Source organism: Plectropomus leopardus, chromosome 4 (genome assembly GCF_008729295.1).
Source record: "Plectropomus leopardus isolate mb chromosome 4, YSFRI_Pleo_2.0, whole genome shotgun sequence".
Classification (NCBI taxonomy): Eukaryota; Metazoa; Chordata; class Actinopteri; order Perciformes; family Serranidae; genus Plectropomus; species Plectropomus leopardus.
Genome location: NC_056466.1, coordinates 27804658 through 27831434, shown reverse-complemented (window position 1 = coordinate 27831434; position 26777 = coordinate 27804658). Strand labels below are relative to the sequence as shown.

Below are 26777 nucleotides of genomic sequence, written 5' to 3'. Positions count from 1 at the left end.
CAAACAGCTGTTGGCAAAAGTGTTTTTGTGAATTCAGAGTACGACAATATGTTACTCATATTTCTAGTAACAATGAGTAAAGCTCTACGTGTTAAGTTTAAGTGCAGATTGTGTCCAGCTGTTATACCAAAACAGAATACATTTTATTTCAACATAATCCCCAAATCCCACATGGATGGCTAAAAACACTCTAAGGACATGTCCTACTGTTGATTTCCAGTAAAATGGGACTGACAGTGTCCTTTCTGTTTTGCTCCTGTGTGTGACAGGGTTTACTCTGTGGTCTAAGAGGGCTGTGATTCATAGAGCTGATGAGTGAGGCACTGGAGTGTCTTGTGTCTTATGTGTGAACATGTGCTGATGTTGTTCGGCGCAGTGTTTAATTACCCCTTATCATCTGGTACCCGCTCGACCCAAACCTTTCCATAATACACAAACACCTCTGTCTCTACTCTGCTCAATCTCTCTCTTTCTCTCTCTCTCTCTCTCTCTCTCTCACACACACACACACACACACACACACTCAGCCTGCGGTTCATGCCAAACCCACAGCTCACACAGATCCTCCCTCGGCTAAGACGAGCTTTCACTATGGCATCAAGTCACCAATTAATTCATTAACAGACATCTCCTCAGGCGCTGAATAGCTGCTCACATCCTGGGCAGAATTACTGTTTGCGTAAACTCCCACTGGCAGACAACACAGATTAAGAGACACGCTTGCACAATCTCTCTCTTTCTCCCTCTCTCACACACACACACACACACAGACTCTATAACAAAAAGAGATACACTGTATAATGTCAAGGCCCACTGGCAGCGAAGAAAGACACATGGAAACACTCACACAAACACATGCGCACACACAAATATATAAACAGGTAACCAGCAGACGGCAGGGACAGGTATCAACAGAGACTGAGAGGAGCATCTTGTATCTGTCTGTCACTGGGGGAATTAAACATGAGGCGCGACCTGTTGAGTAGTGTGTGTGTGTGTGTGTACTAGCAACAGAGTCGCCAGAATAAATGTTGGCATTGCACATTTATGCAAACCACAGATATATAACATTTGTACATTATTATAAAATGCAGGGGTCAGCAATCTTTTGGATATGAAATGACTTTTTTTTCTTCTTGTTAATCAGTGCGCAATATCAATATAAAGTCAATCCCTCACTCCTAAAAATGCGCCATAAAAACTTTGGATAGGTCCTCACCTTTTGTCCGCAGCTCCTCCCCAACACGTAAATCACAGTATCTTGCTATGATCACCAAACAGTATGTCATTCATATCAATGCTCTCATCAATTGCAATGATGTTTCTCTGGGCCCATGAACGCAGCGCTGGTGAAACTCTTCATGAGTTCCTTTTTTTCCTCAAGAGAAGTTTGCAGAGTTTGAGCTGCAGGGTGGACAATTGATCTGCTGATCCGACCAGAGCTGATCAGATCATATTGATGGATGAGAGGAGCAACTGCTGCAGAGGGAATCCAAGCAGTATAGCCAGTGCAAATAAAGAGATAAGTTTCCCTTTAACTGCACCTAGTGTTCTGCTGCTCCATCTGTGCCCAGAGTATGTGTTCAATGAATAAGCGGACAGTAACAAATTCCAACAGCGCTCCTAGTGATATGTGGTGGAGGACATCGGTATTGTTGCAAATAAATGAATTAGTGGTAAACACTGCACTTAAACATTTAAAGAAAACCTCTTGCATACTTATTGCTAGTGTGTCTTTGGTTAAGCTGTGGTGTGCCAATGGTTGCACACACGCTCAAGGCTGCAGACCCCTGATGTATCGGATACTAGGGTAAGATCCTGTTTTTGCTTAAAATACCTGGTTTTGGTGCCACAATCACTCCTGGAAATGCCACTGATGTCTCACTTAAAGCAACCGTTTTTGTTATTTGTTGGACAATCATCTGCTGTGGTCTGGAGCTTGGCAGACACTATGCCTAGTTCTTATGCCAATTATATGTACATGTAATCAGAGCTATGTCACTTCAGAATTGTTGATATGAGACTCATGAAACCTACAAATGTATCTGTGGTTTGCAGAAATGTATGATGCCAAAATTTTCTTCTGCCAACTGGGCTGACACAAGTGTGTGTTGGCGTGTGTGAATATCTTGGAGTTGCCCGTATCCCTCACGTCCTTCAAACACCTTTTCTGCCACAGCTAGCAGCACTTCTGCAGATGTTTGGGAGCCATCCTAGTCAGTGTTTGAACACTGTTTTGAGTGAATTTGTAATGCATTTAACTTTTTGCACCTAAGATGACCAGCTACGATCGAGCTCTCAGCGCTGTCAGAGGGTCCAATAAAAATAATGAAGCAGCTGTCATCGCTGTGAAGAAAACCCTACTTCATGTCTGTGGTTCGAAAAGATTAATCAGACTGGTGAAAATCTTTAGTGTGCAGTACGCCCAGATTTCTCTCTTGAGAATGTACCTGACAGTGTAAAAACACAGCACGGAAGTGTGTATGTGTGAGAGATACTTCTGGAGAGCGCAGCTAATATTAGAGGAGTGCTGTGTTCTAAGGATAGAAAGAAGAAAGAAGAAGAAAAGATCCGCTTGGATCTCATCAGGCAAACCAATTATCACCAGCTGCTGCTGTAATAGTGCACCACAGATTGGATGGAAACATTTTAAATGTAACACACACACACACACACACACACACACACACACAGACACACAGAGAGAGCATGTTTTCACCCACAGGTATGCAAGTGGCCATATTTCTGATCATAAAAAGGAGAATGATAGAGATAACTATAATGTGAGCTCCTGGCCTGCCTGGATGTTGTGATAAACCAGCCTCGGTGAGTTCAAGCACCAGCGAGGGTGAAGAAGAGGAAGTGAGCGCAGTCCAGAAGCCAACAGAGTAATGCAATATGGCTTTCCTTCAGAGGCAATATGGCTTCCGACCAAACCGTTTCTCAAAAACAAGGTCGAGGTTCCATTTCTGGTACGAGCGTGCACGCACAGAGAAACCCGCGTGCGCACACTCACACTGGCTAAAAAATGCGGACTCACACTGTGAGCGGGGATCTGTGTTGCATTATGTGTTGTAGCCAAAGCAATGAAACAAAACCACGGCCGCAGAAATGTTCACTTTGCCCAAAGGACCCTGAATTCAACAACAGACACACAGGCTGTGAAATTTCAGAGCAGATTTTGTCTTTTCTGACAAGTGAACACATTCCATCACCCCCGAGCAGTGCGACCTGAGCTTTGTCAAAGGCTGTAAAATGGACTGCAATGAAAATGATCTTTCTCCACTTGAGACTTATACCAGACAACAAGCAGATAACTCTAGTAAAACACAGCTGTAGATGTGTTTTGGATTTCATTTTATGAATGGTGGCAGCCTTCATTGTATATTTCACTCAGCACACACAGACACAAACACCTTCTGATTTTGTCTTATCTGTATATTCCCCTCAGACACTTTTTTTAATAGAAACTCATTTCCACTCTTCAAAGGCCTGTCAGAATTTATTATCTGCACAAAACTGGAATTCCATCAAAATTGGATTGTTTCTCAAACAAGCCTCATGACAAGCAACAACTAGCTCCAAAATTCCAGCTCCACAAAGGCTGCTGCCAAACACTGACATTAATAGCTTCAAGATCTTCCATGCTTCAACATACTCAGCAGTATATCTGCATTATTTGTCACATCTATTGCTTCCATTTGAGCCAAAATTATTAGGATTACAAATGAACTCACTCCTGGGATTGCATGGTCTCTGGTGGCAGAACTGCTCAAAGTAGCAGTTTTATAGAAGTCCTTTTAATTGTAATAGCTATATTTAATAATCATTATTGTTAATTGCCTACAACAGACCAACTATTTGCACATTGGTGAAATTAGTCACACTGCAGCTATGTGGCTATTTGCAGCCATCCGTTGGACACATTATTATGGATCCCACTCCACGCTGTGATTGGCTAGTACTCATCTTGCTGACATGCCAAGGTCAAAAGCTGTTAGGATTAGGGCAAAGAGGTCATGGTTAGGGCTAGTGCAAGCCAATCTTGGATTTTCTCTGAGATTAAAGTGGTTCAGTCATTAGAAATTAGAATTACCACCTTGCGGTTGTATGCCTCCCTAGACCAGTCAAGTTGCAGTTACATCCATGTCTGTGAAAACATTGATGCTTCACACACATCTTCAACCAAACAGGACAGATGATCTATACAATCAGCACAGTTTCAAGGTGGATGTCCAAGATTAGTGTCACAATTCAGTATCAAACCAAATTTCTCCCTTCCTGTTACTGAGAATAGAACAGTATGATGTCACAGTGAAGTTGACCTTTGGCCTTTTGATATAAAATGTCATCACTTCATAATTTTATCCTATGAGACAATTGTGTGAGATTTTGTCATAATTAGCATATCAATTCTTGAGTCACAGCCAAAACTGGGTTTTGTGAACTTACAGTGACTTTTGACCTCAACCTTTGCTCACCATAGTCTAATCAATTCATTCTTGGATCCAAATGGACATTTGTGCTAAATTTGAGGAAATTCCCTCAGGGCCTTCTTCATATATCATGATCATGAAAATTAAACAAGATCACAGTGATCGCATCAGTTAATTGTTGAGTCCAAGTGGATGTTTGCGCCAAATTTGAAGAAATTCCCTCAAGGTATTCTTGAAATATAATTTTTATGAGAGTGGCATAGACATACAGAAAAACAACCCAAAAAGATAATGCTTCCAGACACTCACAAATGTACTGCCTGAAAGTCAGGTGACATAGTATAATACTCCATGGAGAGGGTAGGAGAGAAAGGTTGAATAGGACAGGACTTTCACACAGGAGACTAAGGTTTGAGTCAATATTGGCTTATTATTTTTAGACTAAGTTTACTGATTATTTTCAGTTTTTAGGATGTTTAAAGCTGTTGAATGCACACTGGGTACATAAACTTTAGCAGAGTAGCTGAATGGACCTGTTTGTGTTAACGTCATATTTCAACATTGCTGGGATGCCCAGGAATATATACCTGGTTGTAAATAGCCACATCAGCTATTTACAACCCTGGTGTAAATAGCATTGTTGGCTGCGGACACACTGGGTGCAAATAGCATCTGCCTAAATACAAAAACTCTGATATCCTTCTGGAGCCAAATGACATTATCATACTGAAAAACTAGAATGCAGCTACTCTTGACTCAGGCCTTTAACTAGTTTTGGTCCCCAAAGGACAGTTCAAGAGCCAGGTCCAGTGTTTACCTCCTGTCACAAACCAGTCCATTAAATCTATTTGTAGTTTACAAGGTAACGGCGACACCTAAACATTGTTACATTAAAAATCAACCACTTGACCTCAGCCAACAGCAAAAACATGACATATTATAAATATTGTATTACATCATAATCTCAAAGGTCCATTAATAAACCTACCAACTATGTATATTTTAATTATGATTGTATGTACGGCTCAAACAGTTGGACTCTAGCTCTGTGACAACCCTCAATAGCTGTCTCCTGAAATCACAGTTCTTCATATGTGACCACCTTTTAAATACCTGGCATAGATTCTCAGCAAAAATAACAACCTTAACCCTTTATGGACACACATTTGCACAAAAATATATTCACTCCCAGTATATACTCAAGCAATCTAAGCAACATCCATAGAACCATAGAGTCCCCTGTGATCCCAGAACATGCTGCAGAAAGTTTGCCATTCTTCCTACTGCCTCACAGAATGTGTGTGTGTATCTTTTCTGGCTGTCGTCTCTGTGTTTGGTTACAGCTTCTTGATATACTGTACCTTCAGCCTTGCTTACAGTACATGCTGGCTCAGTGGCCATGTTTTTGTGTGTCTGAGAGATACAACAGGTCTCAAAATCTAAAACAGAAGGGTGAGCCTGCTGTCTGGACCATGGGAGACTTATTTTTGCAGTGGTTTACAAAACGAGTCATAAACACTGATAAGAGCTCAGGCAAAAGAGATTCTTGAAGTGTGGGAGAGGCCATTCCCCCCTGTTTGAACTGGCGACTTAAGACCTGAAGACAACTCTACTCGTGTATGTGTGTGTGTGTGTGTGTGTGTGTGTGTGTGTGTGTGTGTGTGCATGCCTGCAGGTGTGCATGTCAGCACTAGGAAGACGTGATTGCTGAGTGAAGAAGTGAAGGTGAGGAATAGTGAGGCAGTGCAAAGTGCAAAGCTCCGCTGTCAGTTTATTCCCAACTTTGTTTGCTGTGAGCGGGACTAACAATGCATCCTGCCGGCACCTTTGAAGATGAAGGATGCCGGTTTATAAAGGTGCACGGTGAGCTGCTCAAACATTAACCAGACCTTCAGTCACGTCTGAAAGCTACCGAACGAACATGACCGCAAGGAGACATCTGAGGAAAGGCCTGCAGAACATCTTTGTTCCCCGACTCACTTGACGCATTTAAAGTGAAAAGCATAGTTTCTGCCTGCAAACAGAGGTGGAATGATGCATGTCTGTCTGGTAGGATTTTACACATAATGCAGATGATTCTGCCCTCTGTTTTGAAGACTTGAATCCAGTTTGATTGTCATCATCTGATACATGCAGGATGACTGTAAATACTTAAGTGAGCATCAACTATGTCAGTGGAGAAATACACTTTCTAATATTTCAGCACCTGTGATATTTGATAGTTTTAGCACTTCTTATTTCTTACAATAAAATGTGAAAGTTTGAATTTTGGGACATTTAAAATTACTTTTTTTCCAACCTGAAATTTGTGCGTGAGCATTTAGCTGCCCTCAATCAGAAGTGGTTGAATAGAAGCATAACTTTTGTCCACTGGGGGACCTCTGATCATGGGAGCCATTGCTTAAAGAACAACTTGTTTGATGACAGCATTGAGTTGTGGTATATTTAAGGCAGTATATCTATTTTCCATGCCTGGGTTTCCCACACATTCATTTATTTGTGGCAGCCTGCCTCGATTAAAACATCTGCTGCCACATATTAATTTAATATTTTTTGGAGCTGGATCGTTCAATTAGGAGCGCAGAGTGTACTCTGGGCACAGATGGAGCAGCAGAACGTCCAGTGCAGTGAAAGTGAAACTTCATTTCCATAGGTCTAAAAGTTTGATTTTATCACCTCTGCAGCGGCTGTTCCTCTCAGTCATCGATCTGATCACCCCTGACTGGATTGAGTGATCAATAATCCACCCCACAACCTAAACTCCTTTAAACTGCTGCTGAGGGGGAAAAAAAATTCATGATGAGTTCCATCTCAACAAAAAAAAAGTCCAGATTAACAGAGTGGACCCCTCCGTTTTCAGCTATGGCCACACAAAGATAACAGTTCAAAACACAATATGCATTTTACTTCTTATATGACAGTTAAATATTGGTTAGCAGAAAAGCTGCAATAATTAATTGATTACTTGTCAACCATTAAATTGATTGCCAACTAATTTGATAATAGATTAGTCCGTTTGAGTATTTTTTAAAAACAAACAAAGTATAAATTCTCTGATTCCAGCTTCTCAATTGTGACTATTTTCTGGTTTCTTTACTACTCAGTAAAGAAACACAAATTGATTGCTCTGGATTTCGTCACTGGAAACTTTTATGTTATCAAACTCCAGTTTAGTTGTTTTGGAATTATCGAAGATCTCATTAGGGTTTTGGGCAGACATCCACAAGAATAAGAAAAAATACACCACCAAACATCATTACACAAGCATATGTTTTTACTTATGCCTGCTTTAACATTTTTAGTTAATATTCCCATCCAGTCAAATTTTAAATGTAAGATTGTTTTACACCCTGACAATTTCAAGTTGAAAACACACGTGTGTATCACAAGGCATAAAAACAATTCTATTTTTTTTTGTCTGTAAAAGTGGTTGTGGCTTTAAAATGCAATTATTTTAATGGGTATCAAATCAACCGTAGCAACTTTTCTGCGCTGCATGTTTGCTCCTGTCAGTCAGATGCCTCTGAGCGGCACCTGGGAACATTTGAGTGTGATTTCTGCAGTTTAAATTTGGATATAGTGAAGCATAAACAAGCAGCAGCTCTGTTCAAATCATCCAGCTCATACTTCAGGCTTTAAGAGCGCGAGACTCCTTGTGTGCAAACAGGCATCGAGGAGGAAAAGCAGTAAGACTGCAAAGAACTGAGCCGAAAGAATCTCTTTCAAGTCTGATATTTTACAGTATCAATGCACCAAGAGAATTTCTAAATGACTGTAGGAAGAAAAAGTTTCTTCCTGTCCCTGCAGCCTTTACAGTCCCATCGGCCCAATAAAGGGGCGCCTGGAAAAAAAAAGGACAATTGTCAAAATACTCTGCTGTTCCACAAGCCATGGAAATGTCACTCTACTGCCCCTTTATTTCCCTGTTCCTCTCCTCACACATTTTCCTCATCATACACCCCCTCGCTCTCGCTTACGTCTGTCTCTTTCATTTTCACTATTGTCGTCCTGCTCCATCTCCGGCCCCTCCTTCTGTCCTTTCGTCTCTCTGTGGTGCAGTCCCCTCGCTCTGCATGCCTTCAAGCTGTCTTTCTAATCTGCCTGAATTATTCAACACACTTTATCCTCCTCTTTTTTGTATTTTTTTTTTTTTTAACAACACATCAAATAAACCGCACAGACACGATAACAGTGTAAATAGGTGATGAAAATTATATTTTCAATTAATCTGCACTGGAAGAATTTATCTCTGGAGGGGACTCTTCGACTGCAGCCATTTCTCATCATACAGCAGTTAGCTGAAACAATGTCACCTTCCTTACTTTGTGTGATGGATGTGAATGCAGGGGCATTCTTGACACCATTTTCTCACAATGAAACTACAGAATTGTGCGTCTGTTGTTGCTGCAAACCCAAATTAACACCTCTAAAGTGAGACTGAAACAGGTCTGTGTTATGCCTGCCGTATTGAAGCCATTGCAATAAAGCTTTTCCTTCGCTGAGGAAAGTCAATAACCCAAATGGATCGACGTGCACACTCAGGAGTGTCCTTTAAGATCCTGATGGAAGTAATCAGCAAAGTGCACTTCAAGAGAAACACAGACACAGACCTGTGTGTTTCAGCGTGCTTTTGTGATTTTGGATTTTTTTCTTTTGAGAGTGCAGATCAGGGAGAGGAGATAAAAGTTTATATGTCTGTTACGACACCAAAAAGTACCAGATGTTTTTACTACAAACAGAAACAATCCTGAAACACTTTATCTGCAACACTCATGTGCTAACTGAGAGTCCAGAGTGCTGTTATTCAGGGAAGTGCTAAAGCTGTCCCACTGAATACACACATCCATCTAACACACCTCCTTCAATTGTTCACTGCCCTTACAGAGGTATGATATCTTCTTCACTTCAAGATTTGCTTTCGCTCACAGACACACACACACACACACACTCAATTCCATAACCTTAATGTTGAAAAATATCTTGCTGACAACATGATGGATGCAGTAAGTGACATGCTTTTATGCCTCAAGTGTGAAACATACTATACGCATTCTGGTCCGGTAAAACAATTAAGTGTCAGGAATATTGAATAAAAGTAACAACAATCAGAGTTTAGGAACTGTGCATGAACTATTTTTCTTTTCCACATAGAAATGTTTTTTTTTTTTAAAAAAACAAAACAAAACAAAACTCTATCTCTTTATTTGATGTATTTAAATGTAACAATGCTGAGCATTGAGATATTTGTGTATTATCTGAAAATTGGAATTTTAACAGAGCAGTCTTTAATAATGAGTGCTCCTAATGTTGGCTAAATAATATTTTTAAAGTCTATTTTGTTACTGGACTTGGTAAGCTTGATACGATTCTTAAATGTAATACAGACATGGAGAAGGAACGGACAGCTGTTATCAGTGCTTTAAAAAATGTATAGATTACACTATATGTTCTTTGTGTTCTCTCTGTAAATATTTTGAAATAAAGTCTTTAAAAGTCCCAAATGTGTGCAATATATAAAAGTAATAGTAAATTGAAGGCTGGATTAAATAAAGAGAAAATCAATCAGTAGGGTCAGTTGGCCTCCACTAAATAGCGTGTAGACAAGGATTGGCTACATCACAAAAAACAAAATTTCAGGAGTAAAAACACACCTCGGTTTCATTGCTTTCTCAGGGTCACACAGCATGTGCAGAATATTTCCACAAAACTGGGCCTGTTGATTTAACACCTTCACATCTGCCAGTGACAATATGTCAGGAGCTTTAGAAACGCCAGCAAACAAAACCCTTTTAAACAGCTGCTGTGTGTCAAAGTAAATGACATGTGCTGTGACTGTCAAACAATATAGAGACCTTTTTTCCTCCACAGTACTGCAGCAAATTGGGAAACAGAAAAGAGAGTCACTGACGTTTTACATTTATCACCAACATCCTTCTGCCTCTACGCCTGTTTCTCGAACTGTTCCTCGTCATCCTCCTCGCTGTGCACCTCATCAGCAGGAGCAACATCAAATTACTGCAAGTCCTCATGACTCAAACACACCTCTGTCCGATAATTAAAATAAAATGAAACTAACTGAAAAAAAAACCAAACTCACAATTTAGCAATACGATTAATCAGCACAAACAATCCTCAAATCTCCTCTCACAGCGTCAGGCTTCTTTTCTTCTGTATTTCCAAAACTGAACTAAAATTGACAGAAACCTGGCCTGCGTTCTGCAGTATCTGCAATCTACAAGTTCATGTTCCTGTGCCAGGTTGTTATAAAACTACTGTAACTTTGATCACTCAGCAGCTGGTGAAACATGTTGTCTCTCAGGCACAAAGCAGCAGCACAGATATCATCAGAGATTTGCTTCTTTTTTTCTGTCATTGTTACACCTGCTTTATTTTAAAGGGTGGAAATATATTATATAAGCTGTTGCATTTATATTTTTTAAGATTATTTTTTTCCAATTCTAATTATGAAAATAGCCAAATTAAAGTATTTTTCCTAATTTTGGACTATGTGCAAAACATAGAATTAATGCAATAAAATCAGAGTTAAAATTTACAATTAAGTCAACAATTTGATTACATCTTAGAATCTTCTAACAAACTAATAATTTATAAATTCGAGATGAGAAATCTAGATTTTTATTCTGAACACCAACACCTGACATTTTGATGCACCCTTTATATTTATTTTAATGTGGGAAATATGTGAAAATGATTCAAAGTAAATCTGTGTTCACTTTCCTCTGCGGTGAGTTTGTTTGCAGGATTCTTCAGATAAATGAAAAGCCACCGCTTTATTGCAGCGGGAAAGTGGAGCTGTGAGAAATGTTTCTGCGGATGATTAGGGCTCGATGTTCCCGTTTGAGGTGGTTTAAAAGCCTCCATTGTGGCCTACAGTAAGCTAAATGGACTTTCAAATAGCATTTCCATGTTGCATGTGACTTAGACCCGATTTTATGTTCTGTAGAAGCGCGCCTCAATATCAGGGAAAATGTGTCTTTGCTGTGGTTTCGTTTAAGGGAGATGTTCTAGTATGCTAGAAAATTTGGCGTAAATTAGTCATAAAATATGATCAAATAAAAAAATTCTTATTATTATTATTTTGTATTAAACGAAATACAGGTGCGTAATTTTACATGACCAAATTTAACAGATTTTAATACCTGATCACTTCTTTTTTTTCTTTAACTATGAAATATTTCCACTGTAGCAGACAATTTATCTAAAAATCGTAACAATTCGTTCAGCTACCCCGAATAAAATTCACTCTATATGCAGCCCGGAGCATCACAGCATTAGCCGCACCGGGATGGAGGACGGCAGAAGGACTTACCGACACACTCGTTGGCCTCCCTGGCTGTAGCTCTCTGCCACGGTCTATCGTAGTGGAAAGGTTTGCACCTGTCGCATTCCGGTCCGGCGGTGTTGTGCTTGCACTCACACACCAGACTCCCATCCCGGTCCTTTACGCACCGAGACGCGTGCCCGTTGCATTTGCATCTCCCTCCGACCTGCAGGTCTGACACGGCGTAGAAGTACGAGTCCCGGGCCAGCTCCGAGTCGTCCTCGTTCTCGTCGCCGAAAGTGTGCAACCGGCTGAAGATGACTTTAATATCAGTGGCTGTCACCCAGTCCTGCAGCACCGGGGAGTTGTCAAAGTCGTGCGCGGACGGTCTGCCGTCCAGCGTGCTGAAGGCGATGAGCCCGCCGGTCAGAGGGTACATGTCGGTGTGGGAGTCCGTGCACACGGCCTCCTGCTCGTTCTGCTTTGTGATAACGGCCCTGTTCGGCTTGTTGTACATCTTCCTGCACTGGGTCGAGTAAAACTGGAAGGGCACCCAAGTTTTCCCGTAGTCCATGGATTTGTAAATAACCATGGATTCAGGTCGAGGCGAGCAGAACTGCAGGCTCACATAAGTCACTTCAAACTTCTTTCCCAGGGACAGAGTCAGGGTGACATTTTGAGGATACTGGATGAAATTCTCGGACTGCCAGCAGGTGAGGTTGTGCGGGTTGTTGAGATCCGTCAGGTACGCCGGAGGGTGGTACTTCTTGGGGTCCGACGCATCGCAGGTGTGACAGTTCCTGGTCCTCTCGTCTCCTTTCTCCGCAGATGTCACCACGCAGTAACGGCTGGGCGTCTTGCCGCAGGTGCTGGACACTTTCACTTCCTTCCCGAAAGCAGAGTTGACGAAGTCCGGGATGCAGCGCCGCGGGTTGCCGTGCTCATCGTAGCAGGGGTCCGGGGGAGAAGTCTGCGCCGCGAACAGGCTCATCCCGTAGCCGCCGAGGGCGCTCCGGCATGACAGGGACGCGGCGAGCAGCACAGTGAGCGCAATATCCACAGCCCTTATCATGGTGAGGTCCCTCTGTCCTAAAAAAAGTCTCTGCCCGCTGGAGGAGAAAGAGAAAGCAGCGAGTGTGTGGGAAGAGAGAAAGAGAGAGAGAGAGAGAAGTTTGGTGATGGCACAAACATTTTCCAAACAAACATTTTGGGGTAAGACGGTGATATAAAAGTCACTCACGCAGCATGCATGCCAGGTTTTATAACATTTCTATAATGACCACTTTACCTGAGAATAATTTAAGATGTCAGAATACCGGCGATACTTCTCTCTATCAGGCTCTAAGCACAGCTCCTCCTGTTTTCTTGTTTGTTTCTTCAAATCTCCTGCCTAAAAACAGAGGAGCGGCTGGATTTAAGAGTCGCTGGTGTCCTTATAGCAAGTCCCACTCCTCCTGCCGGTCTTTTCACAATCACTCTCTCTCTCTCTCTCTCTCTCTCTCTCTCTCTCCCCTCTCTCTCTTTCTCACTCTCCCTCTCTCGGATCGGATCTTGCTTGGCACAGCTTTAGGTCAGCTCATCTCATGAGGGGGTGGGGTGGGGTGGGGGGAGGCGTAACGACGACATCCACTGGTGGCGCGACAGAAGATTTGACGCAAATTAGCGCAGGAGGACAGAGGAAACAACTGGGGCGAACACGCAGCATTGATTCAGTGTATGTCACACCTTCAATCTGAGCTACACCTGATGGGATCATTAAATTAAGCCACAAACCAGAGAAGTAGGTTTCAAACTTGTGATATATGGTATAAAATCTTTAGCTGCTCCATAGACAATGAATGAATCCTGGTTGTCTGGACCCCCATAATAACTTTTTTCTTTTTTAATATCTGTATGAGATTTATTCTGTTGTAATATGCTCAGCTCTGAAACAGAACATTTCCCTGGTTGCTTTAAGTGTCACCCAGAACATTTTCTTTTCAATTCATTGTCTATGGAGCAGCCTCAGACTTTATGACGTTTCAGTTTTTGGATTTGGGAGACAGTTGTACATGTTTAGTAATATTTTTTGAACTGTCTTAGACCATGGGAATAACATATATGAATTTTGAAAAATTCGTGCAGTTCCCCTTTAAAACTTCATTATTTTAATGGTATTAATAGAAGATCAAATTAAAAAAAAGTGATCAACGCCAACCAGAGATTTCTTTTAAACCCATAAACACAACATGCCACATCATGAATAGCCATCTAAATAAAATGAAGATTTTAGACTTTTTAAAGGGACCACTTCAAAATAAAAATATCCCAGACACTAAAATGTGGAGTTTTTCTCGAATAAAGCTAAAATTCCCTTTGCCTGGTGTGATGTTTTGTTTTGTTTTTCAGCCGAGTTTTTCAGCTTTGTCTCCAGCAGCAGCAATTTTGTCTTCAGTATGATGCTGATCAGCTGGGCAACGGGAAAGCAGAAATACCCTCCACTGGTACATGAATACGATGCTTGAAGTTACTTACATGCAAACATTTGCTCTTGAAAAACAAAGCTGCTCTGGTTTTGCAGGATCCATCCTGTATAATGTCTCCGTCGTGCAGTCCAACCTGGTGCAGCTGCAGCTTCACTCGACCTGTTGAATGTTGGCAGTAGAAGTAACAGCGCCATCCTGCGTCCATAGACAGAAACAGCAGCCCCAGTCTGACACTGCAGCGAGCGGTGCCTTCTGCTCCTCCCAGGCGGTGGAGGCAAAACACAGTTTATTCAAAGAGCATAAAGACGAATGGCTGCTGCAGGTCTCATCCATAGAAACTACACCACTAAAGTAGGCTGCTGCAGACTACTGAGTACAGAGAAACTTTTAGTACAGAGATTTTTTTTTTCATGTCAAACCGAAAGATCATAAATGGGAAAACAAAGAATGCATCCTAAAACATACAAAATAATACTTTAAAGAGATCTTTTGTGGGATCCACTTCAAGTGATTAATAATAATATTAATAATAATAATAATAATACATTGGAATATTGAATTTACAGTTTTAATATTAGTATTATATAATACTGCCATATATTTTCACTTTTTGATATATTAATTGTATTTCTAAGTATTTGTTATAAGGAAATGTGGCCAGATAAACTCAAAGTAGAGGCTACATAATTTTGTAAATTGTGAGCTTCAATGGGGGCTTTATAGTATTTCATAAAATATGTAGGCAGTTAGTCAAGAGGACACTGTTAAACTTTGTTTCATTGTTAAAAAAAAAACAAAACAGGATGATCATGTGTTCTTCAGTTTATCACCTTTATATCTGCTCTTGAACTGGAAAAAAATAATAGTCAGTTTAGATGTGCTGTGGAGACACACCGCCTACTTTGCCAACCGGAAAGAAGAATAATGTTTAACTTTTGGCTTCTTTCTGTCTGTGATGGGTTAAATAAGGGCAACCAGAAAAAGTGTTAAGAAATTTTACACCCACAGCAAACCGCAATGAACGACAGTTGTCACGATGCAAGAAACAATATGCATTCAATCGAATTTTGTGAAATGAAGTTACTTCCCTTATCTGTAAATGATCTAATAATCCTCCCGGGGATGGCCATATAATGCCTCTGTAAGGAAACTGAGTAACAGAGAAGTGAAATTCAACAAAACAAACAAAAGAAACCCTTGTGGGTGGTGAGCTGTTTTGTTGAGGCTTTTATGAATAAATGTTCAATACATTTGAACAAGATCATGATGATTAATTGTTCACTCAGAAGCTACTGCACTAACCAAATGATCTCCCAGTGCCTATACTGGTATTTTTGCTTATTGGGATGCCATCTCTCACAGTAGCCCTAAAATCTGCATAACCTAAACCAAAAGGTTATGTAAATCAGTAAACCATAATTATTGATAAAAACATTGCAATTATGTCATTACAATAGTAATAGGCATATTTTTCATCAGATTAAAAAGAGAGTAATGAAAAAACATAACATATTGATCCAAAAGGTTAAATGTAGCAATGTAAATAAATATTCCTTAGGCTTACGTCCCTGGCGCCACCGTGCGTTATTTTGCACCGCAGGTACCGTGGCGTAATGACGTCATTACTTGCGTACAACGTGATGAAATAGAGCCATGGATGAAACGGAAGACGGATACCTCAGCTATCCACAGCAAAAGTAGGCTAATGAATGTTGTAGCTATTGTGTTTTTTATATTTGAGAAACATATGTAGGCTGCGGGATGCAAATAACAATGTCCCACGGCTGTTTTTGGGGAAATTCCCGGAAAAAAATTTCGCCGAAAATATGGCGAAATAGGCCTACAACGTTTTCACCGCAAATAAGGTAAGGTAGTATAAGGTAATGGATGAAAGACAGAAGCTTTAGCTCTCTTAACTATCACGGCTTTTTAGGGCGATTTATGTACAACAGTGATACTCAGTTTGGCTCGCGGGTCAAATTATGTGCCAGAGTGCATGAAACAGCACCCAAAGAAAGTAGCCGGTGGAGGTACTACCCATTGTCCTAAAATCCAAGAAACGTCCTAAAAATTCCAGAAATGTCCTAAACTCCAAGAAATTTCTTTAAATTGTAGAAATTTCCCCAAATCCTAGAAATGTCCTTAAGTCTGAGACATGTCTTAAAATCATAGAAATGTCCTTAAATCCTAAAAAGTCCTAAAATCCTAGCAACATGTATGGGGCTGCTGTGACTGGCCCCCGGCCTCCTGTCATCTTACAAAAGTGGCCCCCAAGCAAAGCCAGTTGAGCATCCCTGATGAACAGCATTATGGAATTCCCGCAGCCATTACAGGGAAACACTGACATAATAACAATGAAATAGTGTGTTTGCACCACACGTAGGGTAACGTAAGGTCATGAGGTGATGACAGAGATCCTCACCTGTCTGCTGCTAAAGGATGAATGCTCTCGCTCTTATGGTTCTTATTTGGTCTGTTTAAACAGGATCATGCAAGAGGTCTGTTTTCAGAAGGTTAAGAAAACTTTGTACATTAAAGCAACGTAGTAAAGTGTAAGTGCACACAAGCAGAAAAAGTGTGATCCTGTTCTTTTTCTTTCAGTCTTTTGGAGGCTCAGCTTCTTAATTTTCAACCACTCTGCAGTTCTGAACAATTTGATCAGCTTTGTGTCTTAGTTTAGGATCCTGTTCTTTATTTACCGCCTCCCTAACTTTAGTGGGTAACTCACTTTCTCCGTGTTTCTCCTGATCTCAGCTGTTTTTTCTCTCTTTTGCATTAAATGCTCTTTTGCTTTCATTCTGCCATTCCCCATCAATATATATTTTTTGGGGGGAAGCCCATAGTTTCTGGGGTAACTTACCTGGCTGCAGTTTGCATTGAATTGTTTTTGAAAGTAAGATGTGAGCTTAAATCTTTTTTATTTTTTTATTTTAATATTTTATTGAAGAAAATGAGGCAGTGTACTGTATACAAACAGAGAAGTATCACAGAAAGCATTTTGCATCAGTGTTTTCTTTGCATATTTTTCCAGGGAAAGGTCAGGTGACAGGCAGTGAGCTCAAATCTTGACTGTTAGAGCTCATGCACATATTTAGCATTTTTTTGTAAACAGGTGCATAGGAAGCAATGTGCGTAAGCAAAAGAGGCGAAACTCTCTGCACACTGTCCTTTTACCTGCATTAAACTTCACAGAGAAATACAAGGTTCTGGTCCTTAGAACTTCATTAGGTAAAGAACAGATACACATAAAGGCGAAGATACAATAACAACAAGCCACCACTGAGGAGAGTCATGAGGGAGTGACATGTTGGAAGACAAGACCAGTTTTTGGATTAAGTGGTGGATATCCATCCTGCACACATGACTACAACCTTATCATTCAGTTATTCTCTTTTTTTAATCTGACGCTTTCATCATAACCTTTGTATTTTTATAGTACCACCTATATTTTTCCTAAATAATGAAAACCTTGCTGCGTAATCAACTGTAACAATTCAGAGATGTTTCTTTGACAAGTATGGTTATATCCAATATTTTACTTTGAAGCCCTTTGAGAGTATTGAACATATTTTATCCAAAAAAAAATCCCTTATACAAAAAACAATTAATGCATTTTCTAATAAATTCCAATATTCGTTTCCTGTTGCTCTGCAGTCCAAATTCTTGCAGAGCCACACGAGCTGAATACTCTTGGTGTTTACTGTCACTGTTTTGTATGGCTCGTCACCGCATTTCCCTCACTTCAACAGAAGGGGAATTTACAGTCACACTAATACATGAAATGTAAATGACAGGCAAAGCAGGAGGGGGAAGTAAGGTCAGTGTTTACCTGAGTGAGGGCTGAGGGTGCTGCAGGAATATGGACCTCACGAACTTTGAGGAAGTAAACACAACCACACAGCAGTACTTTATGTGTGTGTATCGATAAAAAACCTTACTTTAATGTAGCTTTATTACTCATATAATTACTTACATCAAAGTAAAAGTCATTATGGTGGCAGAAGTACTCATATCTTTTACTTAAATGTAAAAGCAGCAAAATGACAGCGTAGAAATATTCTTTTACCAAAAGTAAAAGTGCTCATTATGCAGAATGATGCATTTCAGAATAATGTCTATGATTGCGCTGGATTAGGCTATAATTAACATAAATGCACTAATGTGGTCATCTCTTCAGTGTTGCAGCTGGTAAACTCATTTCAACTAGTTTATATACTTCTGGGCAATTCACAAGAATTTCCCCCTGATCAATGAAGTCTTATATTAACATATAATAATACAGTTTAATTATTTAGTTTAATTAAATTTTATTCACAAAGCCCAAGATCACAGTTTGCCTCAGAGGACTTTACAACATTCAACATCCCTCTGGGCTTGGACCTTTACAGAGGATAAGAAAGACCTCCACCCCAAAAAAAATGTTTTATTTATTAGTTTTGATTTATCAGTATTTATAAGGTAATTATATTTTGTATTATTCATCTGAATCTGCAAGGTAACTATTTTGTCAAATAAATATAGTGGAATAAAAACTATAAAGTAGCATGAAACTAAAAGTAAAGTACATGTACCTTAGAATTGTACTTAAATAGAGTACTAGAATAGAGTCTGTTATGACTTAAGATTATTGTTTTAAGGCAATTATTGATCGTCATTGCTCGTTTGCATCATTGATTTTAAAATGTTGATGGGTGAAAAGTCACTAAAAACAAAAGCTCTTTTTGTGTTTATTCTGTTATTAGGACAGTTCAGCACAATATACCAGTATTTTGCGTATACTAAGAAGTTCTGAAGAAAGCTACAGCACCCAAACAAAGACACTTTACTCACGAGTGTGAAAATAGCATGAAAACAAACACGTCAAACAGATGACTTCCTTCTAGGGGCCGACATCCCCTCAAAATCCACATGCAACCTCCTCCACACGTATGTAGAGCCACACGCAATTACACTTCCCACCTTTACACACACACACACATGCTCCCTCATTGTGCTCACATGCACCTCTCTCATACACTTCCTGTTTGTGAGGCGCAGACGTCTTTGAGTGCAGCAGAGAGCTACAACCAGATAGCAGCGGCTGATTTCACGCTTGTTTCGTTGCAGTGCTCCACCGTTCCCAGGATGTGGGTTCGTCTGTTAAACCGTGATGTGCATGGTGAATGAATGGCACTGAGCCGGAGACAATTTGCCTTGGACTCTTTAGACACATTCAAAGACTATGGATGCTGGACAGTAAACTGCAGGTAAGACGAACAAATGCAGTTTATTTTATTTTGAAGTGCTCATGCTCTGTGGGCTCAGATGACAGTGTCACTGACTGTGATGAGCTAGGGACACAGTTTGTCTTCTCGGGTAGTGCTCAGGGAATATTGACAGTAGACTGTTGAATTACAATTGTTAACATCTTTGCATATATGCTTGTATCTCAGAATATGATGATTTTTGTCTTGAATTATTTAGCTTCATTCGTCCGAGATGATGGCATTTTGACATCTTGGGGACTCTTGTTTTTAAAGCTAGTTGTGTCAGAGTCACCTCTTCATGTCTATCTTAATTTGACTCATGTAAATCTGTTTTATGAGTTGATTTCTCTGTAATGTGAACGCCTCGGGTGTCTTGTTTTCTGTCAGAGGAGCTGATGGGCAGCCTCACTGTGACGGGAAAAGCGTTTTGACAGCCTCCCCCTCTTTGAGCTCAAAGATCCCCCCACTGCAATACCATTTTGGGCACTTCTGCTTTTTCAGAGGCTCTGTATGATTCATGCTTTTAATAAACCCTGAGGAAGTAGAAAAGCATGTGTTAGACACCTGGACGTTATCTCATTTTAAATGATTGTGTCTGATAATTGCAACAAATTATTTAAGCCAGTGTGATCTGTTAATGTCAGATTTCTGTGTCAAGCCCTTAAACTGCATGACATGGTGGGCTCGTGTTCCTGATTTCGGTGGCTGTCGTTGGTTTTGAAAGTCAGCTAAAGTGTAATTGATTTGAACAATTACACACGGGTAAAATTTAACTTCATAAAATAACAAATACTGTAAAGCTCATTATTCATTTATTTGGGTAGATATAAAAATTGCGCTAGAAAGTGTCAACCAGGGATGCAAGCAAAGGATCCTGTTACGTGTCCCTGAGGCAAGAGTTCAGATTGATATGACGCCGTCTGTCAGTAATCTTTGAGGGCTCCACCCCATAGAAACTCTACTGAGCCAACGCCTGAACTCAACATCCTTTTTACTGCAAAAACCAACCACTTGTTAGCCACATGTGAATTATAGGTACAGTAACCCTTTTTTGACAAAGCTGACTTTTTATTCATGTAGTCATAACCAGTGATGTTGAGGTGACTGAAGATGGTGTGTGTGACCTTCACTGGTCCTAATCATGCAAACTACAATTCATATAGACATTTAAAAATACATTTATGTCTAGTTCAAATAGGGTTACAATGGTATAAGATTTTCAAGGTATGATAACCATCTCATCATCTGCAGTTTTACCGTATCATGATATTACAGAATTATTCTTATTATTTAGTCAGAGTGACTCATAAAGGAATTAAAACAGAAGGGTTAGGTTTGGTTGAAGGAACGTTTTGTTACTATGATTAAAACTTGGAACCATTGTTTTTGATGGAAGTATGCGCAAAAAGTCTCTCTTTTGAAAATAAATTAAGGTGATCCAGTTGTAATTTTTTTTCAATATCGTATCGCCAATGTACACGATATGATAACCGTCACCTTTCATATCGCAGTATACCCTAAAACCTGTATATCAACGCAACTGGAATTTCAAGTCTCAGGTTGGGTGAATACTTCACCAATTTCAAGATGGCACTCATGATAGGCAAATTTAAAAACAGGATCAAAATCAGTACAGCAGAACCAGAAATACTGTAGTGTTTTTATCACTCACACTCTTCATCCTTGTCAAATCTTGATGCCTACATTTGATGGGGGATCTGCATGGACGTATAATGAGAACTGGATATAGAACAGGGCCCCGTTCATTCTTGTAGAAGTTGTTTGGTGGTGTATGGAGCCCAAAAAGTTTGACTTCATGTGTATAAAATCATCCAGATCTTCCACAACGTTGGGCTCACAGAGCAGACGCACCCCAGACTCTTGCCAGCCGAGGGGCTAATTTACGGTTTAGCCTTTTGCTAACTTTAATGGGGATAAAATAATTAAATTATGCGGCTCTTCTGGACTTTTGAAATGTTATCACTTAAAATGGATCAAATCCCAATAGTGAAATGAGTCATTGCATTGGGGACTATGATGATCCAAAAAATGTATCCACTGATTTATAGACATCTTTTTTACCAGTTAAGTCTGTAGGGAAAACAAAATGTTTTTGGCTCCAGTGGAATCCCGTCATGGACCCAAAAGTTATAATTCGAAGGCTTCAAAGCTGGGCACAGTTGCTAAGAGATTCCTTTTAGATGGGTTGTTTTAGTATAGTATAGTTTAGTAAGGTATGGTATAGTATGGTATGGTATGATATGGTACGGTACAGTACGTTACGGTAGAAGCACTACCAGTCATCTATCGTCAGAGTTTGGTGTGTAAAACTGGTGGAGTTACCCTTTTTATCCTCAATATAGGTTAAATGTCAAGTGAAAAACCGTCATAAGCAAATAACAAGTAGATTGCTAGACTTTCAGGTCAGAATGCTGATCACTGAATGCTGATCTTCTGTTTAATCCAGATCCTTTCAATACATAAGTCCATTAACAAAAAAACCTAACTGTGCAAGTCAAGCCTTAAGTCTGAATTTTTGTGATTCTAACTCAAGTCCAAGTCTCCAGTTTCAAATCCATGCAGTTTTGATCTGGATGGTAGATCTGATCCCACAAAGTGACAAGTGGGTAAACTTTGATTTATCTCTATAGCCTCATGCTTGATGGGCATCTTTTCTCTCTCAGTGGTATTCTAAGTATTAATAGAAAGCATTAATATCATTTTTCAACAGAAGAAAATCTTAAGCCTACAATGTAATCAACTCCTTGTTGCCGGCCTCCTTCCTGTGAGATGATGACAGACTCGTTCTGCGCAACCAAAGGGAGGGATTGTCTATTTTTCTTAGAAATTCTTCAATTGCCCAATCAGTTTGAATACAATCACCTCCTCCAGTTGAGAAATAACAACTGCCAAAGTAGCTCATGTGCGAGGCTTGACTAATGAACACAGATTAAAGACATTGGAGGAAGCAGATATTGACACATTTTGTTGTTTACCACAGATCTCAGATATAAAGACTGAAAGTCCTCTCAGTGTGGGTTTTGTTTTTTTGTTTTTTAATTTCATATCTAGCTAGTAGAGGTTGATTACAGTATCCCAATGCAGCACTGTGTGTTATTCACAGCATAGCTTCCTGTTTGTCTCTTTACGGCTGTGGTATCACTAAAATCTTCATTTTCACCTTTACGACACATACTTTGAGGTCAACACCCCCGTGTGTGTAAACATGTGTGTCTCTGAACATGCACAACACACCTGTTTTTGCAACCAAAATAAGACAGAAAAAAAGAAAAAGAAATCAGGGATGTAAGTCTGAAAGTAGAAAAAACTGTCTTTTACTTTTGTTGCATTCAAACAAATGTAAAAGGATATATTTTTCTACTGGAAGTCATGGATATCTGCTTTCTAATCATTTGCTGATTGTTGTTCAGTAAACGAGCAGACTCACTCTGTCCTGTTTATGTAGCAGAGTCACCACTGGCTCCCTGGTGTTTGGAGATAAATGTCATATCCTGATATTACTGCACATGATATTTGCATTCATGATAGTTTCATCCTATGTTCAACAGAGTTTATTGCAGAAGTGAAGACCAAAGGTTATATAAATGACAAAACAACCTCTATGTTTTGGTTATGTGGTCAGATGAACAAGTGCAGATTGTTGCTATTTAGTGTATTTATCATTGAAAGCCAATACCTTCTCGAGTAACTGATATACAGTAGTTGCATAAACTTACTGTGTAAATTTCACTTGAAGGAAAGGATTCAAAGCACAGGAAGATATTGCAGTAAAACACAGCTGGAGTACACTCCAAATCACATTAAATATGAGATTTTTGGCCGCAGGTTTGATTCCAGCCTTGGCCCTTTGCTGCATGTCGCCACCTCTCTCTCTCCTCCTTTCACGCTTAAACTGTCCTGTCAAAATTCATTTTTCTAAAACTGCTTGCAGAAAAAGGCTTAAAAGTCAAACTTCAAAGTTTTTCTTTGAGCTTTGGGACAGTAGCTGACCTAACAGTCTCACCTTATGGCCAACATGAACAAGAAGTCCTTTGAAGGTCCAGTGTGTGAGATTTAGGGGGATTGTAGGGGATTTAGTGGTATCTAGTGGTGAGTATTGCAGATTACAACCAACTGAAACTTCTTGTGGTTGTTCAGGAGGTTTTTACTGGGAGCCAGATTAAACACAGTGGTCTTTTCCTCTCCAAAACAAACAAACCAGGACATTTAAACTCATAAAAACACTGAATAAAGCAGTTTCATGTGACAAATCCGTATTTCTCCAATGCTGTTTGGCTTGTTAGAGACAGGCAGCAAGCCAATGTGTGCTCTCCTTTTTTCTCTGATAAGTTCAGATCCAGACATCTAGGAGGTTTTTACCAGAGCCGAATAAGAAATCATACTTATTATATTATATTCCATTTTTTGACAGTATATCCCTCAAATCCTACACACTGAACCTTCAAGAAGCACTTTGCAAAAACTTCAAATTTTAATATCTTCAGTTTCAAGATCATGTGACATGATGACAAACACAAAAGTTTCAAACAGCAGCCTTTGTGATGTGTTTTAAGCCGCACACACCGGTCCATTCAGACGGTGGAGTTCTCACCGGTAGCGTTTGTTTAAACTGAAGGGAAGCACTTAGTTACAGGAGAGCTTTGGAGTTGGACCGCTGCCGTTTCCTAAAGCCATATGAGGCCAGTTCACATCCAGTAGGTCAGTGGAGAGAAAGGAAGACTGGATGTGAATATCAGACTCTATCAATCAGAGGGGGGACACCCACACACAAACCCATATATACACACACAAACAACACAAGCCCTCCTCCCTGGTCTGTGGGAGTATATGCGAGGGTCTGATCACACCACAACAATAGGGAGGCACCTGCTTCCTCAGCTGAGCAGGGAGGCTATCTTCCTGTTAGGAAGCAGTTGGTAATGGGATCAGTGGGAGAGATGGGAAGCAGGCTGTGAGGAGAGTAAAGAAAAGAGGACAGCCTGAGAAAGAGAGACACAGGTGGAGGTGCAGGGTTGGTGCTCCTCAGCTTGTCTGGGACGTGTTGGTATTTGTAACTTTAGACAAGAGACAGCAAAGGAGAGGAGGAGAAGACTTGCACTGTGCTCTGTCTCAGTAAGAAGTGGTTAATCCAGTAAATGTGTGAATGTTCTTCCACTACACAAGCGCTACTTGTTATTGTCTGACTGTTGCGAGTTGCAACCCATGAAAAAGTGGAAGTGACCTTGTTGACTCTTAGGGATGTGCTGCATACATCCTCTTATGAAACACCACAGACTCGTGCATTTGAAATTTGACTAGCAACTCTGCGTAAACAACTATGATGACACTCTGGAGTTAGGATCGAAATTTTCTGTTAACATCCCAGTAAGTGTACATGTGTATGTCGCGGAAATTGACCAACAAAGCATGTGCAGTTATTGAATTTACAGTAGTAAACAGTAGTTCAGATTTTTTTTTTTTTAACTGGTGTTATATGGGGTACTCATCCATAAAAAAGTATATTACTCCCAGTTTGGAGAGGCAGGCTGGAGTCCAACCTGGAAGCTAAGCAATGTACTGCTATCGATGGGTCAGCAACAAAACGTATTTTAGACACGTAAAAAAAGGCACTCGAAAAACAAAATCTTATCAGTTTAACTGTATATATTGAGATCGTGTTTTTTTTTAGTGCTTTACCTTAATTTTATACATTGATTTCCAACAAATAAAGGAGGCCTTTACGTGCCTCTTTTGAAGGTAAGACTCCATTGAGAAAACAGTAATCTATAAGATTCCTCATTATAGAAGCTGCTGATCTACTGCTGCCTCCATTTTTTTGTATGTGTTATTGTTTGACTTTGGCATTTAAAAGGTTTAGCTCAGATTCACCAAGGTCACACAATAACACAAACTAACAAACTGACTGACCCAGTGGCAGACCAGCAATTCCTGTATCTAGTGAGCTGCAATAATTATTTTGGTCAATGGAGTCTGGTGGCTTTGACAAGATCATTGACGGGGAACTGAAGCTGTTGACTTCTGTTTAATGTGCTGACTGACATCAAGGTAAAGCTGTAAAGAAAAACTGTTTTTTTTTTTTTTTATTTTTTAGATGGGAATTCTGTTAGGTGGCTTAAGTATGTTTTTTCATTACCCCCATCCGCAGCACTACATTGCCCAGCTCCTGTGTTGAACTCCAGTCTGCTTCTCCAAACTGGGCAAAGTGGGGGTGTGCCAACTCACATGTACTGTATGTAACAGCCTGACTATGGATAAGTACCCCATACAACCCCAGTTCAAAAAATCCTAACTATCCCTTTAATGAATGTAATTTCTCATAAAAAAATATCCATTGGTGACTTTAAATGACTGTTACATCACTTAAGACTTAGTATATAAAAATCTGTGACACATTTGTGTGTGATTTTTCCTTGAGAATAAAATCATTCCAGCACCATTTTGAACTGATAAATTTCAGTAAGGCTACCAGAGAGTAAAAACCCCAAACAAACACAAATGCTTAAACAGTAGTGAGGTTGTCAGCAGAACTATTACTGGTACTAATAAACTTTCACTGCATCGTGCCACCTCATATAAAGTCTTCACCTCGTTTATTACCTTTACAAGTCCCCATTGAACCCCATCCTGGATGCAGGAGTCATCACGACTCTGACTTATTAGTTCCTTCCACTCTGACCGGGCTGTCATCCAAAACTTTGACAATGACCGGAGCCCTCAGCACAAGTGCCCAACACGCTCAGCCCCATAGCCCTGCTCAGTACCACTCGGGACACTTCTTAGACACAATGCCTCTCTGGGGAGGAGGAACCGCTGAGAAAAAGGGGGCTACATGAATATGTTTACCTTTGTTGGTATTGTTGCTGAATGGTAACTGTAGGAAAAGGAGTGAAGTTGTGGGGGATAATTGAGTTTCATTCCTCTGCACTCCTGAACTCGGGTTTGCATGAGCTTCCTGTCTCACCCCTCCACCCATGTTAATGATGAGGTTGCTTGGTCGGATGTTTGTACAGTGTATGTGTGTGTTGGTAGTTTACATAAGAATACATGTGTGAATAAATGGATTGTTTGGGTTGTTTTTGTTGACTTTTATATTGACTTTTGAGCTTGCATGCCTTCTGGGAAGTACGCTTGTTATCTTATTTTGATGAGCGTTAGATAGGAAAGTCCATACCATTTTGCATAAGAAGATAGTTAGCTTAGCACAAAGTCTGGAAACAAGGGGAAACGGCTACAGGCTCGGCCTGAGGGTAACAAAATCTGCCTGCCACTTCAAGTACCTTTTCCCAACCAAGAAATTGTCCAGTACCTGTTGTTTTTACAATTTTTA

The 26777-nt window shown here is 40.1% G+C and overlaps 2 protein-coding genes across 4 annotated transcripts in view; one reads left to right on the top strand and one right to left on the bottom strand.

Annotated features, from left to right (window-relative positions):
• The window catches only part of ntn1a (netrin 1a), a 79560-nt gene extending 66412 nt beyond the window's left edge, over nt 1-13148 (bottom strand). For both annotated transcript variants that reach the window (XM_042485957.1, XM_042485958.1), the window contains exons 1-2: nt 13007-13148; nt 11767-12827 (exon numbers count right to left, since the gene is read on the bottom strand). In XM_042485957.1, the coding sequence (XP_042341891.1) occupies nt 11767-12790 (1024 nt within the window). In that variant the 5' untranslated portion in view covers nt 12791-12827; nt 13007-13148. The remainder of the gene's footprint in view (nt 1-11766; nt 12828-13006) is intronic.
• Nucleotides 13149-19170: 6022 nt separating this feature from the next.
• pik3r5 (phosphoinositide-3-kinase, regulatory subunit 5) overlaps nt 19171-26777 on the top strand; it is a 29845-nt gene continuing 22238 nt past the window's right edge. For both annotated transcript variants that reach the window (XM_042485150.1, XM_042485149.1), the window contains exon 1: nt 19171-19429. The gene's annotated coding sequence lies outside the window, so the exon portion shown is untranslated. The remainder of the gene's footprint in view (nt 19430-26777) is intronic.